General features: G+C 31.1%; 2 protein-coding genes across 2 annotated transcripts; both read right to left on the reverse strand.

The window, feature by feature from the left end:
- Positions 1-3,793: 3,793 nt before the first annotated feature.
- Positions 3,794-8,769, reverse strand: LOC140441610 (uncharacterized). Its single transcript, XM_072532451.1, has 5 exons — positions 8,610-8,769; positions 5,282-5,442; positions 4,843-5,065; positions 4,428-4,545; positions 3,794-3,989 (listed from the first exon to the last, which is right to left on the reverse strand). Exons 1-5 carry the CDS (start codon positions 8,650-8,652, stop codon positions 3,845-3,847), a joined length of 690 nt encoding a protein of 229 aa, XP_072388552.1. The 5' UTR covers positions 8,653-8,769; the 3' UTR covers positions 3,794-3,844.
- Positions 8,770-15,223: 6,454 nt separating this feature from the next.
- Positions 15,224-18,309, reverse strand: LOC140441612 (uncharacterized). The gene is made up of 5 exons (XM_072532452.1): positions 18,149-18,309; positions 16,704-16,891; positions 16,192-16,414; positions 15,876-15,993; positions 15,224-15,419 (listed from the first exon to the last, which is right to left on the reverse strand). Exons 1-5 carry the CDS (start codon positions 18,189-18,191, stop codon positions 15,275-15,277), a joined length of 717 nt encoding a protein of 238 aa, XP_072388553.1. The 5' UTR covers positions 18,192-18,309; the 3' UTR covers positions 15,224-15,274.
- Between the last annotated feature and the right edge of the window lie 356 nt (positions 18,310-18,665).

The raw sequence follows: 18,665 nt of genomic DNA on the forward strand, positions 1-18,665 counted from the left end.
CGGGAAAAACATACCGGTTTTTTTTACTTCGCAATAACCGATTTTATCGGTTGTTTTTTGTCCCGGTTATAACCGGTTTTTTATTTTTAAAGTAAAAACCGGTTATTAGGTTTTTACGGTGATTAGGATTAGGTTAGGTATTATTTTGGAGAAGTATCGCAAACTAAAGTGCATTGTAAATGTAACTTTGTAACCTATTGGATTAAAAGAACCAAAAACCGGTTTTGTTGGCCGGTTATAACCGCCAAGTTAAGCCGTAAGCAAAAAAAAATCGGTATAACCGAAAACCGGTATTTTGTCAAAAACCGCCATCCCTACTTTACAGATACCTTTAAGTAAAAACACCAAATGGTTTAACTGCACACTTTTCTGATGCATCATTTGTTAAAGATAAGGCAAAGATTATCTGTAATCTAAATATGACTTTTAAGTGCTTACTTTCTGAGTACAACAGGAAGTAAATATTGAGCTTGATAAATCTACATAGAGATCCTTAAGAATATCAAAAGTCTATCTGAAAAAATATATAGTAAATTTTAATGGGCTATTAATATATTTATTCCATACAAATCCCACGAAGGGAATGATTGTGTAATCAGCTCGGATCCAGCGGAACATTTATATACTATCTATCCTATTAAAAATATTAAGGATGACATATTTATCTTGGGTTCTATTCGAAAAGAATGGAGATGGTTTTTGGGTCATTCCTAAGAATGATTCATTTTAACTTATTAACAAAGAGCACAGGATCGAAGAAAAGCAGGGAGTAACGAAAAAATACATTCCAGGATTGGCCAATCAAGATCAGCCACTAGACAGTTACAGGGACTATTGTGGAGTAATAAAATAAAAGAAAAATATACAAAACATTAATAGAAAGTATTCGGTTTTACGGCACCGAACTTTGGGAAATCAATCAAATAATTGTAGACATTAGGAGAGAAATGGAAATTGACCTAGATATAAAAGATACTATCGAAACCAGAAGACTAAACTGATATGGATATAGGCAGTCAAAAAAGATAGAAAAATGAACACTGGAAGAAAACGAGGTATAGCCTGGTTATGCAAAAATCACCGATTTTACGGCAAAATTTTTCGCAGATATCTGAAGCTTTTAAGACATAGGTGGAGGTTACTAGATGACGAATAGATGAAAAAGTACTCGTATTTTTACCTTGTGTTTTTTTAAACAGTGATTTATGGTCACAATTTGATTTTTTGTCTATAAGTTTTTTCCGTTATATTTTACATAAACAATATTTATATCATTTTTTTTATATCAAAAATATCTTTATTTTCCCTTTTTTAAATTAATATTGATGTTTAACAAAACAAAATGTTATTAATACATTTGAACATCGAGGAATTATCGTCTTTTAAATTTGTGAGAAATTTCCCCCGATCGGTCAAGTAGTTTAAAAGTTATTTAATTTATTTATTTCTGAGGTTAAATATTTAAACTATTGAACTTGCTCTATTAATGATGCTAGACACATTTAGCAAATTTCATAAGATTCTTTAAGACTTAAACTATCTCAGAGGTTAAATGCATATTGCGTTTTCATCGAAATTATTTACAAAATAAACGTTTGAAAAGGGGGTATGTTTTTTACTTATAAACAATTGTAATACTTCTATATTTTTCAAGCCACAGACTTGTGCGTACAACCATAGGATAGCTGGTAAAAAAACTCCCATTAAAGAAAAAACTTTTATGATTATGACCAATAGGAACGAAGTTAGCGATTATTTTTTTAAAAATTATATCTCCATTGTTTATAAACATTAAGAAGTAAAATTTGCACAAATTTTGAATGAAAATCTAAACTTTATATTGAAACTTATAAATTTAAAACTCATTAAATTTTTCGAAACTTACAGCCCTTAAAAAAACTTACCGCTTTTCAAAACTTACCAGAAAGTACCTTTGGTACTATCGAAAGATCGACATAGGAAAGTGGAGGGGATAACTGTTTCAGCTTCATTTTTTTTTCGAGATCGGAACTTCAAATTGCAACACATACGAAAAATTTACATTATCTCGGCTTCCATTGCAGCTAGAAGCCTCTTTTTTTAATCTGGAGTAGCTCGTCGAAATATGAATAACTACATAGTTTTCACTGGCCGGGAAATATGGGAAACCTCGGAAAAATTTATTCAATTTTAAATTCACCGTAAAAACTTATTTTTTTTTTAATTTGGCTAGAATAGTCTGTCGCAGTATTAATAATAATGACATAATTTTCACCCACCGGAATTCTCGGAAAATCCCGGAAAATCAACATATATTTTTTTTCATTTTATATCAATGATGTAATAAGACATATATTTTATATATTAAATTTCAGGTAATGTAGGTATATTTTATATTTGGAAAATATGGTAATGATTTTTTCAATAGATGAGATTTCAACAACATTAACTTACATTTGAATGCATTTACTTCACTAATCATGTTAGCGATATGCTGATTTTTCCCTTGTATTTTTAAATTTAATTCATTCAACTTTGCCGTTATATCTGTCAGAAATCCGAGCTCCATTAGCTAATTCTTATTTTCTAATTTCTCGTAAAATTCGCCTCTTGATGCAATAAATTCCTTTATTTGTGACAAAAGCATGAATAATCGCTTAAGTAGTTTAAACTCTGCTCAGCTACCTCACTTTAGTATGTAAAAGAAGATCTGTGAACTGAAAGTCTTCATCTTCTAAAAGTAATATAAACAATCTGTGTTGCATAGCTCCCGATCTTTTTTAATTAATAGTTTTTGTTACTATCGTAAATACGTTTAAAAAACCAATTGTTTTTGCGCATGACATTTCCTGATGTATGCGGAAATGATAAGAAATAAGTTTCTTGAATCAGGAATCCTGTCTACATAAGGCAATCAATCCTTTTTTCTTACCAGTCATCGCTGCGCTGGTGCCCCGTCTATTGTAATGGACGATAACTTTTGTACCGGTAATTTTACATATGTGATATACTTTCTAAAAGTAGAAAAGATCTCCGCTGGTGCTACCTTTTAATGGCAGTACTTTAAGGAATTCTTCTTTTGTTGTAAAATCAAAAAATACCATCTTTACGCAAATTGCTAATTGTGACACATTTGTCACATCTGTCAGTTCATCCATCTGTAGCGAAAACAAAATACAATTTTCCACATCATTTGCTAATTCTGCGTCCAAATTCTCGGCAATTACTTCAATTCTTCTAGTAACAGTTCGTGCTAATAATTGCAACGTGTTTATAGCTGAAACTATTTCCTTTTTAATTTTAAATTCTTCAGAAAGTGAATCAGCAGCTTCTAACATGGCTTCTTTCACTAATTCTCGATCTGTAAATGTTTTTTTGCTAGCTAGCAAATGCGACTTTAGTAAAAACTTTGCTGGTAAGTTATTGAAGATTTTAAAGAAATAATAAGTTTTGTTTAAAATAACGTTTTTCTTCTAATTGCAGAGTTCATTGGATAATCACTATCAAAATTGTTATGAACAGTCTTAAAATGTCGTTCAATATTTTTTTTGGAAATCGCAACACTATTATTACACAACAAACAAATACACTTCCGTTTGTAATCAACGAAACAATATAGATGTTCCCAATCATGGTTAAAATAATATTTTTTTTTATTTTACATTTATCCATGAATAGTTTTGAAAGAAAAGAATTATTTCGGATTACTTGATACTTTTAAATGCACGGTCTACGCGTGGCAGACTCTTTAATATTAAAATATTAAATAAAGTCATGTATGGAACAGAAAAATAATGGTAGAATAATAACACAATAACTATAAAAATATTTTATTAATTATTTCGAGCATTTTGTCACCAATTATTTAGGCTTTGTTAAGTGCATCACAGTCGTCTTTAAGGGCAGCATCAATAGCATCGTGGAATTTCAAGGCAGCTTGTCTGGTGACTGTGTTTTGGCAAGAAGCTTCAATATGAGCTTTAGCGCAGTTCCTTACCTTGGGGAGGGTTCTGAAACAAAAAGTATCAAATATTAGTTATAGACGTTTATATTGCTTGTTGAAGTAGTTCTCATATAAAAACTACGGTAAAATTGTTATAATGTTACATCACAAATAGTTTTTTAAGTTTACTGACATTCCACAACAAACAAAAGATCTAACAGATAAAAGAAGATATTAAATTTCTATTTTTTTGTTTCTTTTTTTTTCCTGTATTTACTATGCAGTTTGTAAATTGTTTCGACGGTCTGAATTCTGTTAATGTGTTTACAATTTAAATAAATAATAATATCATCAATTTAATAATACAAAAAACTATACCTTCACTATTTTATATGCCTGCAAAATGCGTTTAACTCGTAATGCTAACGAAAACATTTGTTAAAAAGAAAGAGTTGTAATGTTTTCACTCATTCCACATTTTATGTTAATTTAATAAAATACTTACGAGCAGATGAGTGATTTGGATGGAAGTTTGTTTCTGTGTTCATCGATAACTGTTTTGATTTCTCTACAAGCTGGGAAAGAAGCGAAGTCCTTTTCAAGGGCACATGGGTTCAACAATTCTAAAACAAAAAATAGGTATTAATACAGATATTTTAAAGTATTTATTAAATGTATGTCTAGTAGCCAATTTTTGCAATTTTTTAGAGAATTTTATCATCTTGGTCTATTTCACTAACGCCATCAGCCATTCCACTAAGTTTTAAATCTTTTTCTTCAAGAGCTTTTGTTCTGTGCTCCAGTTTTTGCTCTAAATTCCTTTTAGTATTGCTTACTTATTTAGACTACATCATCAACATACTAGGTTAGATTATGTTATGTTATTTCAATACTAGATCCCAAACGAATAAAAAACTTACCCAAAATTTCTTCAACTGTGGAACTACAGGCTTGTTTTACAACGGCAACGACGATTTTCTGTGCCAATACAGGAAGGTCTCTGGATTCCTCTGGTAAACAGGAGGCAATCAGGTCGATGGCTGGTTTGGCACATCTAGCCAAGTTGTTCTTGACGAGAGAGCAAAAAGTTTCTGATCCAAGTTCGATATCGTCGACGCATTTTTCAATTTTCTCAGAAATATCCTGTAAAAAGAAGAAAAGTTTAAAATTCCAAGTCTATCCTGTATATAGCAATATGGCATTATTGACACACTTCACTAAAAATTTAACGCACAATCATAATCTAGTAAAACAAGCCAAGCTATTCAAAAAATCATTAGTAATCCGATCAATGATTAATTCATATATTTTGATAAATATTTAGTTAGACTTTAATATACAACTCAGTTAATCACTTACATCAAGTTTTTCTTCCAAGTCGGGACATTTAGCTTTAGCTTTTTCGGCCATTTTGATAACGTCGAGAAGGAGGGTGGTGTTGAATTTCTTGTTCAATAATTGTGCTACTTCTCTAATATTTTCTTCAGACGAGCTGCTGGAGTCTTCTTTTTTGGCAAGGACTAGAAAAAAAATCGTAGGTAGAATAAAAGTAGAAAACTTATTATATTGTATCGAGAAATACATAAAAAATAAAAGAAGCTAAAGAAAATTCACTGATTAAGAGATGCTGTAAAATTGAAAGACTACAGGAATTACACGACAAATTACATAAGAATATTAAAAAAATCACGAGAAATATATGTGCAAAAATACACAAGTATTTTAGAACGCTAACAAAAGACAATAATGAATTCTCGACAAAACTAATAACACGAATTGAATTTGCAAGTAGTTCATTCATGAAAAGGAAACAATTGTTTTGTAACAGAACTTCAGGTGTATGTTGAGATGTTTGATTTAGATATACCTTTTTTATATGGCATAGAAGCAGTCACGCTGGCTGAAGCGATGATTAAAAAGGAGGAAGTTTTTGAGATGTGGCTTACTTAGACCGGGTTACTAATGAAGATAGTTTTTTATTTTAATAACATAACAAAGCCTAATGCTGATCCTAACGCTTAAGTGGTTTTGATCCTTGATGGTCATTATTCACATACAAAAAATTTGTAGGTAATAAGTATAGTGCGAGAAAACCATTTACACATAATTTGCCATCCACAACATTCGACACATAACACGCAGCCATTAGACGTGGTATTTATGTCACCGTTCAAAAATTATTACATGCAGGAAATCACAAACTGGCTTAAGCTTAATCCAGGACGTGTTGTAATAAGCTATCAAGTAAGAGAACTTTTTGGAAACGCTTATTTAAAAGCAGCGAGCATGGATCCAGCAATTTATGGGTTTAAAAAAGCTGTTATGTTTCCTCTTAATAAAACGTATTTGAAGAATGTAATTTTATCGCAGAAATGCAAGAAATGAAAGAAAGAGTAGAAGAACAAATATGTAGTTGATGAAGAAGCAGTGGAGGAGGAAAAATTCAATGAAGAATTAATAGAAGGAGAAGCAGTAAAAGAAAAGCAATTATATAAGAATGTACCAAAAGAAAAAAACCCTGAAAAACAGGTTACTTCTGCAGGTTTGATGCCTGTTTGACGCCTAACTGCTTCTAAAAATATCCTAAAAAAAGAGTACAACAAGTGCCAAAGCTGCCATTGTAACAAGTACTCAATACAAAGATGAATTGTAAAGTAATATGAAAAAAGGAAATTACTTTCAAGTTCTAGCGTTAAAGGAAATGTATTTAATTCAAAAATAAATAAACAAAAAAAAAATAAACCTGTCCAACAAAAAAATAAAATGTCAGTGTCCAAAAAAAACCAAATAAACGTAAAGGAGGATCCAGCAGTTTTTTATCTTTAGATTCGTCCCCTGCAGTAGAGTATAAAGATTCAGATGTAGATGACCTTGTAGAAAACTTTGAAGAAGATGCCGTTTGTACTTTTCGCGAAACTCCATATTCTGAAGATGTCAGAGTCCAAGAATAGGTGATGTATCAGGAATGTTTTAAATGGGCTTTTGTTCAATATTCTGGGTGTGAAAGAAACCGGTATATTTGTGACTTACTTTTACTCTGATAAGTAGATTTATTGTGTGTTATTCTTAGATAACTAGATTTTTAATTCATTTAAGAAAAAATACCTTTTTGTTAGATGTATTTTTATAGTATATATATTAATCGGTTTTAAAACGTCTTGCGACGTTGTCCGACTCCTCTCTTTCTTCGGTTTTTAATTTCTGCCTCTCTTTCTGCGGTTTGGTGGTATACATTGCATAATTATTTTTGGGAGTCTTGAGTTATCCATCCTCTGGACGTGTCCGTACCATATCAGCTGTTTTCTTTCTATGTCTGTTGTTAGAGAGCCGTCAACGCCCATTCGCTGTCTTATCTCATCATTACGTATTCTCTCTCTGCCTGACACTCCTACTGATCTTTTAAAAATGTCCATTTCTACTACCTCCAGTTTTCTTCTGTTATTTTCGATTATTCGCCAAGTTTCCGCTCCGTACAATAGACTGCATTTAACAAGAGATTCGTAGATATTGTATTTTCTTCTTTTTCCTATTTCATGACTCCACAGTACGCTGTTTGGACAACTTATTGTTTTTCTGGATTGTGTTATACTTCTCTTTATTTCTTCATCATCTTTCCCCGTTGTGTCAAAAACGATTCCTAGGAATGTGTAATGGTCGGAAGGGCATGATGATTTCGTTATTTTCTAATGTGATGTTCGATAGTTCGGTACCTATTGTTTTTTTCTGTATTAATTTATAGTCCCCACTTTCTATATTCTTCTTGTAATTTCCTTGCCATATACTCCAGATTATCTTTATCGTTTGCCATAACAACCTGGTCATCAGCAAACTGCAATGTATACAAGCAAATCTCTCCAAGGTCTACGCCCATGCGTCTGCATTTTCGTTTCCACTCTTTCAATGCTTTTGCAACACATATTTTAAACAAGGTCGGTGATACACAACACCCCTGACGTAGACCTTTATTAACCAGGAGCTTTGCGATAGTCTGTTTCCATTTTTTATTTGTGATGTTGACCCTTCATACAAATATGTATTGTATGAATTTATTTGTATTTTTATAGTCATTTCCTAAATAGATAGTTGTAATCCAAAAAACCCTTAATAATTGAATTTATTTTGAAATTTTACATTGTAAGTGGTACCTTTTATTAGGATCCCATATGCCTCTAATAAGGAGTAGAAAACCTTTTTCTAAATACTGCATATTTCCTTTTGTATTTTGTTTAAGCTGTGTAACACTCAGTTCTGTTAGCACTGAACTTAACGAAGCAAAGTCAAGTCTAAATATCCTCATTTTGATTATATGTACTCGATATTACAGCTTCTTTTAGAGCACTACCAATAAAGCGTCTTAAAACCTCAAGTTCAGAGTCAAATAAAATAATGTTTACAATCGATAAACAGCACAAAAGTTAAACCAAGTAGTAATCTTAGATTTTTTGATAAAATTCTAAAGGAATATAAAGAAAAATTGGAAAATTATCGTCCATATGAAATACCGCTAATTTGGAAAATTGTGGTGAAAAATTTGTAGGAAAGGTTTAAGACAGAAAAAAAAATCAACTAGAAAGCCATTTTAAACAAATAAAAATGTAATAATCCTACTGGCAGTAAAAAATTAAAACATATAGCTACTGATATGCTAAGGCAAAAAATTAAAACAGAGCAAAAAACAAACACTTACCAGCGCCCACAAGAAGAACAGCTAAAATCAGGTACTTGTTCATTTTGTATGTTTGTATCTGACTACTTCAAAGACCGAACTTGGTATGTTTTAGTCCTCAGTTGTCACTCTTATATACGAAATGACAACGCTATACGCCTTGATTAGGTATTATAAACATTCATGAATTGTCGCATCTTATAGTTAACCCGGAGATAAGATTACAAGAAATGTTTTTCTAAAAACAAATTATTTAAGTAGAATTGAATGAATTATTGTTAATAGTGTGTTATGTTTGTGAGAAATTTGTTTTTAAAAATATTTGATAAATCGTCAACAATTACAAGAAATGTACATTATAATTAGCTACATCCAATTTTAATATCGATCGATGTTTAAGAGAACCTAGTCATTCTAATGAATAATTTGTAACATCTGGCAAATAAGAGAAGATTCCTTAATTTTCGTCTTTTACTACCTATCTGTTTTTTCAGAAATATTGATGCATCTTTCCATTGGACTTTATGTTCAATATTCCATGATGCTTGTTTAAAATTAATTATTTCTCTGTTTTTTTAAAAGATCATTAAAGAATATTCAATAAAATTGCGACACCTATAGAATTATGTCTGTCCTTCGTACAATAAGAAGAGTATATAAAACTATTTGGAAAACCATAAAAATATGAAGTAGGGAAAAAGTTCAAGCAAACACTATAGTCCAGTAGTTGTCAAAAATTTGACCTCTAAAAATTATACGAACAAGCTAAATTTTGTCGAGAATATTAATTTTGGGACCCCAAAAAATATGCAAAAAAAAAGTTACCCACCCCTCCCCTAGGATTTCTCCTAAAACATCAGCTTTGGAGGGGGGAATCGATTTACGGAGAATCTGTATGTCAATGTGAATTACCGAACTCGACAGTAAAAATTTGATATATTTTGATCAAAGTGTCCTATCGACAAAAATCAAAATGCATTTTAATGCTTTTTACAATGTTTCAAGAATGAAGTCAGTTTTATTAAAAGTGTGAAAAAAAATTAACGTTGCCCGATTTTTGCCATTTTTTACGATTCTCATGAGATCAATCAAATTTATCACTTTTATTGACCGGTCGTAGTGGAAATTCTATTCTTTCTTTTCTAGAGCGGGAAAACGTCAATTGTCTCAGATTCGTCAGCCAGTACGTGCATCTTATCCCTGGTCCTCTTTTATCTTCCACCTTCTCTTGTATGACCAGTCGCATCAATTCGTATTTCTCGTTTCTTAATATGTGACCAAAGTAGCTCATTTTTCTTTTCTTTATAGTGTTGAGTATTTCTTTATCTTTCTTCATTCTTCGTAGCGTTTCCGCATTTGTTATGTGTTGTGTCCAAGATATTTTCCACATTCTTCGGTAACACCACATTTCAAAGTTAATGAATTTTTTCTCTGTCGCCTCTGTAATTGTCCAGGCCTTAACTCCATACAACAGGACAGAGAACACGTAGCATCTCAATACGCTAGTTTTAATTTCGATGGTGACTTTTCCGTGGCATAATATTGCTTTCATCTTATTAAAAGATAGTTATCTCAATATGCCGTTTTATTTCTGTACTTCTATCCCATTTTTGGATCTATCATCTCATGTTGTATCTGTATCTGAGCCACTGTGTGCGTTATTATTCGGGTTAGCATAACTAATTTGGGCGGTGTTTTAACTTTACTTATTTTGTATAAGTACATACAAACATATACACTTCACACAATATTTTGTATAAATGAGTTATGTTTATTGAATAATATACTCGTTTAAAGTTGAAAAAATATTACTGACATCTATGTTGTGTTCCCAAGCTTTGTTCAAGACCTGCTTAACCGTAAATAGTTGATGGATAGTCGATGTTCCTTGCCTAAATCCTGCCTGATATTCTTCGAAAATATTTTCTGCCAAGGGCTGTAGTCTCTGATCTCTGATTAAGTATACTGGTAAATATTTCATATCTATTCTTTAATTGCCGCCTTATACTCTCATTATCAAACCATTCGTCATCTTTCCTTCCTTAAGTGTCTTTCATTTTTGCTGCAGTCCAACTTATTAGATTACACGGATCATCTAGTATTCTTTTATCGTTTTCTTCATACTCAGTCAGCTTCCTTTTTATTTCTTCTTCAAATTTCTTTTAAGTTTCGGTCTTTTAATTTTCTCAAATTTAGAATTTCCTTTCTTGATTGACTGTCTTTTGCCTGTCGGCTGATGGTACATCTGAAGTTTACCTGAACTAGTAGGTGGTCTGAGCTACAGCATGCACCTTGTCTACTTTTTACATTTAAAATGCTTGTTTCTGATTGTTTTTCTATCAAGACATGGTCTACTTGGTTTACAACATCTTCTCTATGAGATATCCAGGTGCCTTTGTGAACTGATGATCATGTTTTTACTAGCTGCAAAGTCAATCAGATATTGGCGATTTTCATTTGTGTCTATATATAGGCTATGCCTCCCAATTATTTCGATGTATTCTTTTTTAATTCCTAACTTAGCTTTTGTGTCACTTATAACTATTTTAATGTCTTTCTTTGGTGTAAGGTCGTAATGTTTACTCTAGTAATTGATAAAAAGCTACTTTGGTGTCCTCATTTTGTTCATTCATTAACAGCAGAAGTTAAGATAAGTTGAAGAACTAACTCTGTATTCGTTACCATCAAACTTTTGCCATCGATTGGTAATCGTTGATGAAACCTGAATTTTTCACTATACATAAGAGAACATAATAAACAGGCAGTAGTGAACTGAAACCGAAAAATTTCTATGAAGCGTTCAAAAGTGACTTAATCGCTCGGAAAGTTTATGACCATGTATTTTACGATTGCAGAAGCATAATTTTAATCTACTATTTTGAAAAAGATAAAACTATCAATAGACAATATTAATATATATTATTGGTCAAATTGAAGCAGGAACTGAATAAGAAACGACCCCATATGCAGAAAAAAAGTGTTTTTTCACCAAGACAATGCACCGATTATGACAATGGCACAAATTCATGAATTCGAATTGGTTTTTCATCTTACTTAGAATTCCAAGACACAAGATGAATTTCAGGTTCAAAGATCGTATCAGCTTGAAAAATAAAGAAAATGTAACTGAATAAGACTTCCAGACTTCCCTGAAAAACCTTAAAAAGAGAAGGAAGATAATGCCTTAAACGTTATACGAGGATGGCTTAAAAATGGAGCTTACCAAGATCTACTTGGTAGGAAATAACAACATATAGTGGAGCTATTAATGGAATGGAATCTTGGACCTTAAATGCGACATTAATGAAAAAACTGGAATCATTCGAGCTGTGGGTGTATAGTAGAATTCTGAAAATATCGTGGACAGAACACGTCACAAACAAAGAGGTTCTGAGAAGGATGAATAAAGAAATATAAATTTTAAATATAATTAAAACAAGAAAATTGAAATATCTCGGACATATTACACGTGGAAAGAAATACACCTTGCTCCAACTGATTATGCAGGGAAAGATCCAAGGAAGGAGAAGCATAGGGAGGTGTAGAATGTCATGGCTGCGCAATCTGAGAGAGTGGTACTGATGTACATCAAATGAACTTTTCAGAGCAGCCGTCTCAAAAGTCCGAATAGCTATGATGATTGCCGACCTCCGCCGCGGAGATAGCACTTGAAGAAGAAGATTAAGGCGTCTTGGGCTCAATGGAAATCTCTATATCATTCTAAGGATCTATTAAATTGAAAATGGGAAAGTCCCGATAAAGTTTGCACAGGTCAACAATTAATACTGCCGAAATCACACATTAAAAGTTTGTTACAAGAATTTAATAATAGCTTTTCTGAAAAACATTTTAAAGTTAAGAGAACACTTGCGAGTTCAAGACAGCTTTTACCGGATCAATAGTCGTCGAGGAGTGAAAGATTGGTGTAAAAAGATCGATTTATTTAACGGCAGAAAAAGCCCTAGAACAAGAAGTCGTGGTAAAATGGCACAATGTAAACAAAAACTACAAATAAGTAGGTTTTGATGATTTTCTATTTATAACCGTAGTTCAGATAAGTAGAATTTTTTATTATAATGGGACGATGGTCGCAAGTTTAGAATTACAAAAATGTATATAACTTTGGACAAGTCTCCGCTGTTAATATTATTAAATCTGGGTAGTGTTCCATCATTAGGGAAATTTAAATGATCCTCTGAGTATTTCACTAAGCATTATTTTTGTCCTCTATGTACCAGGTCGTGTTTCTGCCGCGTATACTGAGTTTCTGTCTGCTCTATTCACTTCATCTTCCACTACAACTTTTCGTAGCTAGATAGTTTCTATTATAACCATACATTTTGTCTTTTTTGGGGAAATTAACAAGTTAAATTTTCTGGCTCTTTTAATTTGTTTTCCCTCATTTGGTAACAAACTGTATTAAAAATTTAAATAAAATCCTTTATAAAAAGGTATATAAAAAACCCAGTTGGGCTATGTTAAATTGGCAAAACGTTTTCGGAATAAGTATTCCATCATCAGTACCCTAAAAGTATTTAACCACTTAATTAAAAAGAATTGAAATAATTTAAGTTTTGACTAAGGTTAGTGTAAAATGTGGTTAATACTTACAAGTTAATACATGGATGTAGCCACTAAATATGGGGTTACAAACCCTTTAAAATTTGCTAATTGAAATTTAGTTTACATAATGTCTGTTTTACAATTTAGATGGTAAAGTTACCGTTGGATTGGTAACATGGTGACATATGACTCTGCAATAAGTTGCAAGTCCTGAGACGGTATGTCTACGAGGACTTCAATAAAGCAACTGATTAAAATGACAATCTTGGCAGGTTATGACGGAAGTTGTGACAGAGCAGTCAGTGTAACTATATATGTCTATTTAAGACAAAAGCCAACGTTATTTAAAAATTGTGAAAAATTGAAATAAAATAAAATTATAACAGTATCAACCATCAATGTTATTGTTGTGAATTATGTATGTAAGATAAAGTTATGGTGAGAAAATTATGTGATTAAAGGTAGGCAACCAACTATACAGTGTCAAGTGGTGAGATGAAAAGATTCTAATATAAGGCCCTTTATGTTTTAATAACATCTGGTACCTGGAAAATGGAAACTAGACACAGGTGGACAGTTGGGTTCTTGAAAAGTATAGGAATTAATATGTTTGATATGTGAGAATGTTATTCAATGAATGAAATAAAACTATTGTAGTATAAGACAGATGTAAAAATTGACTTATAACTCAATTATATTAGGCCCTGTATGTCAAAAAACAACATTTGGTACCTGGAAAATGTAGAATTTCTTGAGTTGCAAGTTCATAAATGTAATATCTGATTGGGTGTTAACAAACTGAGTGATGTAGTTATATTTTGAGTGTTGACAGGTATCTGAAATGGACAAAAATTGATGGTTGGAAGAGGTTTTATAATGTACTGGTCCTAAAGTACTCAACTTATAACTTGAGAAAAGGCCCTATCTGTTATAAAGCAACACTAGGTACATAAGGAAAATAAAAGATTAAGTTATAAGTTGGTGGGTTGAATGAACTATTGGTCTATATTGAATATATTATTAAACTGAAATTGTTGTTGATGGCTCTGTAGAATTTGAGTAAAGAGGATAAAAATTAAGGTGTTTTTTGAGAGAATTGTGATAAACGGATAGACTACGGAAGGCTGAGGTCCCCAGAGAACCGAAGCCAAACCCTGAGGGAATTGTGTAGAGAAGTAAAATAGGAATTTAATAGTCGGGAAGGGGTGGGGGATGACGGGTGATCTGATCTGAATTTGGAAATGACGAAATAGAGGAATGTAAAGTATTGGTTATAGTGGTTAAGAAATGAAATTTGGTTTGAAAAGACTGTGATAAATGGAGAGTAAAGTGTATTGGAAGAAAAGTTATTAGAATTAACTAAGGAGGATGGTAGACTAATAATGAATATGGATTTTTAATTATAGAAGTAAATTGGGAATGTGGGTTAGGAGAATAGTTGGCGATGGAGAGGGAGAAAATCTCGATTGAATGAAACATGGCGATTAACGCAATTTGGGCTTTTTTGTTTTTCTTTAAGAATTTCAAGATCTTCGTATAAATCTAATTTGAGGAAATTTTTTTGGGAGATATTGTGGATAAGTGAAACGTCTTCTGGGATATTGAGGGTGTGGTTGTGTTCTTTGAGATGTTGGGAGAAAGTGGAAGTGTTTTCTCTTTTTATGTGCTCTAGAGAGCGTGAAGAAAGAGATCTGCATGTTCTACCTATGTAGGTGGCATTTCAATCTGAACATTTAAGTCTATATACTCCACTCCGGTTCATATAATTGATAGGATCTTTGGAATTAGAAATATGTTGTCCCAGATTGTTTGGTACTTTGAAAGAAACATGGATGTTTTCAACCGAACGTTGGATGAGATTTCGAATATCTCCAGAAAGACTTTCATGATAGAAAGGGAGTGAAACATAGTTGGGTTTGGTGGTAAGGTCTCTGGGGAACGCAGTCTCCCGTATTATCCTAAACTGTATTACATTATTCTGTTTTAAAATTAATATTGGGACTACTATTATTATTCTACATGATGCAATATTTGAAAAATAAGGATATTTATAGAAAAATGACACAATAAACTAACTAAAAAAATATTTTATTAATTATTTCGAGCATTTTGTCACAAATTATTTAGGCTTTGTTGAGAGCATCACAGTCGTCTTTAAGGGCAGCATCAATAGCATCGTGGAATTTCAAGGCAGCTTGTCTGGTGACTGTGTTTTGACAAGAAGCTTCAATATGAGCTTTAGCGCAGTTCCTTACCTTAGGGATGGTTCTGAAAGAAAAAATAACCAAATATTAGTGATTAAATATTTATATTTATTGTTGTAGTTATTTTCATATAAAAACTATGGCAAAATTTTTGAAAGGTTGCATCACAAACAGTTTTTTTTTTAAGTTTACTTGGTCACACAAAACAAAAGATCTATCAATTATAAAAAGGTATTATTATTCGTTTTTCTTTTTTTTTTGTATCTGCGATCTAATATAAATATATATTAATTTTTTTTCGGTCTTCTCTTTCGTGTTTTATCACACCTTTTAAATTTCATCAGCTACTTTGTTATCATATCCCATTTCATTTTGTTACTGCGTTCATAACAGTTTACAATTTAAATAAATAATAATATAACAAATTTTGAAATTTTTTGAGTTTTTGCAACGTAAATTTTGTAAGAATATTCAATATTTTCATGCGTTCTAGATTTTATATAAATTTAATAAAACTTACGAGCAGATGAGTGACTTGGATGGAAGTTTATTTTTGTGTTCATCGATAACTGTTTTGATCTCTCTACAAGCTGGGTAAGAAGCGAAGTCTTTTTCAAGGGCACATGGATTCATCAATTCTGAAACAAAAAAAAAATATGCATTATACAGATTTTTTAAGTACTCATTTATAATGTGTACATAACAAATTCTTGCAACTTTTTTGGAACATTTTATAATCTCAGTTTTCTTCACGAGCTCCTCTCCAATATCAGGCTAATATTTGGACTTATTATAAAATCTACCAATTAGTAAAAACATTTAGGTGAAAATCTTACCCAAAACTTCTTCCACTGTAGAACTACAAGCTTGTTTGACAACAGCAACGAGCATTTTTTCTAACATTACTGGAAGGTCTTTGGATTCTTCTGGTAAACATGAGGCAAGTAGGTCGATGGCTGGTTTGGAACATTTACCCAAGTTCTTCTTGATGAGAGAGCAGAAAGTTTCTGATCCAAGTTCGATGTCGTCTACGCATTTTTCAATTTTCTCTGAAACGTCCTGCAATGGAAAGAACGTATCAATAATGGGAGGGTTTTAAATTTTTAGGGTTTATATTTTAATTATTTTACTGCTTTCTAAACCTACATTTTTTTTTATTGACGAAACAATCATCATAAGAAAACAAAATTAACAAAAACACATCTAGAAAAGAAAACCTAATGTAGAGCAATATATTACACTAAACACACAGACGCTAAATAAAAATAAGTGATTAGTAATATATAATTAAGTGATTAGCAAGAAATAGCAACCAAGATTTTAATACACAACTCAGCTGAACACTTACGTCAAGTTTTTCTTCCAAGTCGGGACATTTGGCTTTGGTTTGGTCGGCCATTTTGATCATGTCGAGAAGAAGAGTAGTGTTGAATTTTTTGTTCAATAATTCGGCTACTTCTCTGACATTTTCTTCAGAACTGCTTGAGTCTTCTTTTTTATCTTCTTTTTTTTGGACGCTTTTTCCCTGAACGAGGACTAGAAACAAAATAGAAAGTGATATTTACAAAGGTTGAATGATATTGAGAAATTTTTAAAAATGATAAAAATAATGAGATATTTTTCATAAGCATTATTCTCAGTACCTAATTTCTAACATTTTGTAAATAGATACAGCAGTTTTTAGCAATTAACCAATATTAAATAATATGCTTATAAATTTGAACCAAATTTAACACTATTTAGCAATATTCAGCAATATTTACGCAATATTTAAATATTTAGCAATATTTTTTATATTTGAGTTATAGTATTTACTAATATTTATCAATTACCATTATTTACCTAGACTGCTACATATTTAGCTATTTTTAGCAATATAATATTTTTGTAATATAATATTTAACAGTATTCAGCAATTTTTCAATGAAATTTTAGTGATTTTTTCGCAGTTGTAAGTAATCTATTTAGAGATTTTTAACAATGTTTAACAATTTTTAACCATTTATAACAATTTTTAACAATTTTTAACAATATATAACAATTTTGAACAATTTTAACGATTTTTAATCATTTTAAACAATTTTTAACAATTTTCAACAAATTTTAACAATTTCTAACAATTTTTATAAATTTTTAGTAATTTTAAAAAAAATTTTAAAATTTTTTTATTAAAAATTATTTGAATTGGAAAATCAGACAAAAAATTACGCAAATTATAAATTTTTGTATGTTCATTTTTTAAATATTGATATATTTTAAGCTGAGTTTTATAACTTAGTAATGATATAAACATTTTTTTTTACTAAAAAGATATTAAAAAATTGTCCTTAAAATCTTTTTTATAATTATATAGTGAGTATAAAAATCTATTACAACTAGAGAAAATGAAAGTGGCAAAAATATTTAAGCCAACTATCTCTTTTACAGATTTATATGAATATATAATAATGGAAGATGTCTGTAAATAAGAAAAGAAAGTGCGATTCAGATATTATTTTTCTAAAGAGACAGCAGCTGAAACCGAGGATTGTTTTACTCGGCTCTTCTAGCTTAAGAGAACGAAGTATATTCATATTCAGACCAAAATATCAGCATTTGGATGATGAATCTCATAACTTCTTTGAAGCACAACCGATCTTGATAAGTCCGGAATAAGTCTATTAGCAATTAACAACAAAAACATGTAGCGACTATTAGAATATTTAAGTTTATATCAAATATCTAAACTACTACATTTTTACTTTACTAAATTTAATAATTAGAGCAAATAATATATAGAAAAAACAAACTTACCAGCGCCTACAAGAAGAACGGCTAAAATCAAGTACTTGTTCATTTTGAGATTGTATCTGTCGACTTCAAAGACTGACCTTAATATGTTTTAGTCCTCAGTTGTCACTCTTATATACGAAATGACAACGCGATACACGTTGATTAGGTATTATAAACAACTACGAATTGTCACATCTTAGAGTTAATACCGAGACAAGATTAAATAAATATCTTTCTGGAAATGTAATATTTAAGAAGAATCGAGTAAATTTTTAATTGCAAACAAAAATGTTGTGTTTGTAAGCAAAAAATGTTTGAAAATTTGATTATTTGTCCTACTAAATAATTTGATATTCAGTTTATTTTATTTATCATACGAAAAAAGATTTTTCTTTGGATGCTCTACGGCAGGGGTCACCAATTATATTCCCTGAGGGTCCGTTTCAAAAACCTACTACACTTTCGCGGTCCTGACACTCAGCACTAAATCAGGCAGTGTCGTAACCGGTGGGGGGTTACCAGAAACTCTCCAGAAGTT

The sequence above is a fragment of the Diabrotica undecimpunctata genome, chromosome 5, assembly GCF_040954645.1.
Source record: "Diabrotica undecimpunctata isolate CICGRU chromosome 5, icDiaUnde3, whole genome shotgun sequence".
NCBI lineage: Eukaryota > Metazoa > Arthropoda > Insecta > Coleoptera > Chrysomelidae > Diabrotica > Diabrotica undecimpunctata.

Bases quoted from the DNA above. Each gene is read 5' to 3' on its own strand.
- LOC140441610 (XM_072532451.1), bottom strand. From the start codon at position 8,652: ATGAACAAGTACCTGATTTTAGCTGTTCTTCTTGTGGGCGCTG. The intron at 5,066-5,281 runs GTAAGTGATTAA...TTCTTTTTACAG, and splicing joins ACTTGGAAGAAAAACTTGAT to GATATTTCTGAGAAAATTGA. The intron at 4,546-4,842 runs GTAAGTTTTTTA...TTTTTGTTTTAG, and splicing joins CACAGTTGAAGAAATTTTGG to AATTGTTGAACCCATGTGCC.
- LOC140441612 (XM_072532452.1), bottom strand. From the start codon at position 18,191: ATGAACAAGTACTTGATTTTAGCCGTTCTTCTTGTAGGCGCTG. The intron at 16,892-18,148 runs GTAAGTTTGTTT...TTTTGTTTCTAG, and splicing joins CGTTCTTCTTGTAGGCGCTG to TCCTCGTTCAGGGAAAAAGC. The intron at 15,420-15,875 runs GTAAGTTTTATT...TTTTTCTTTCAG, and splicing joins TCCAAGTCACTCATCTGCTC to AACCATCCCTAAGGTAAGGA.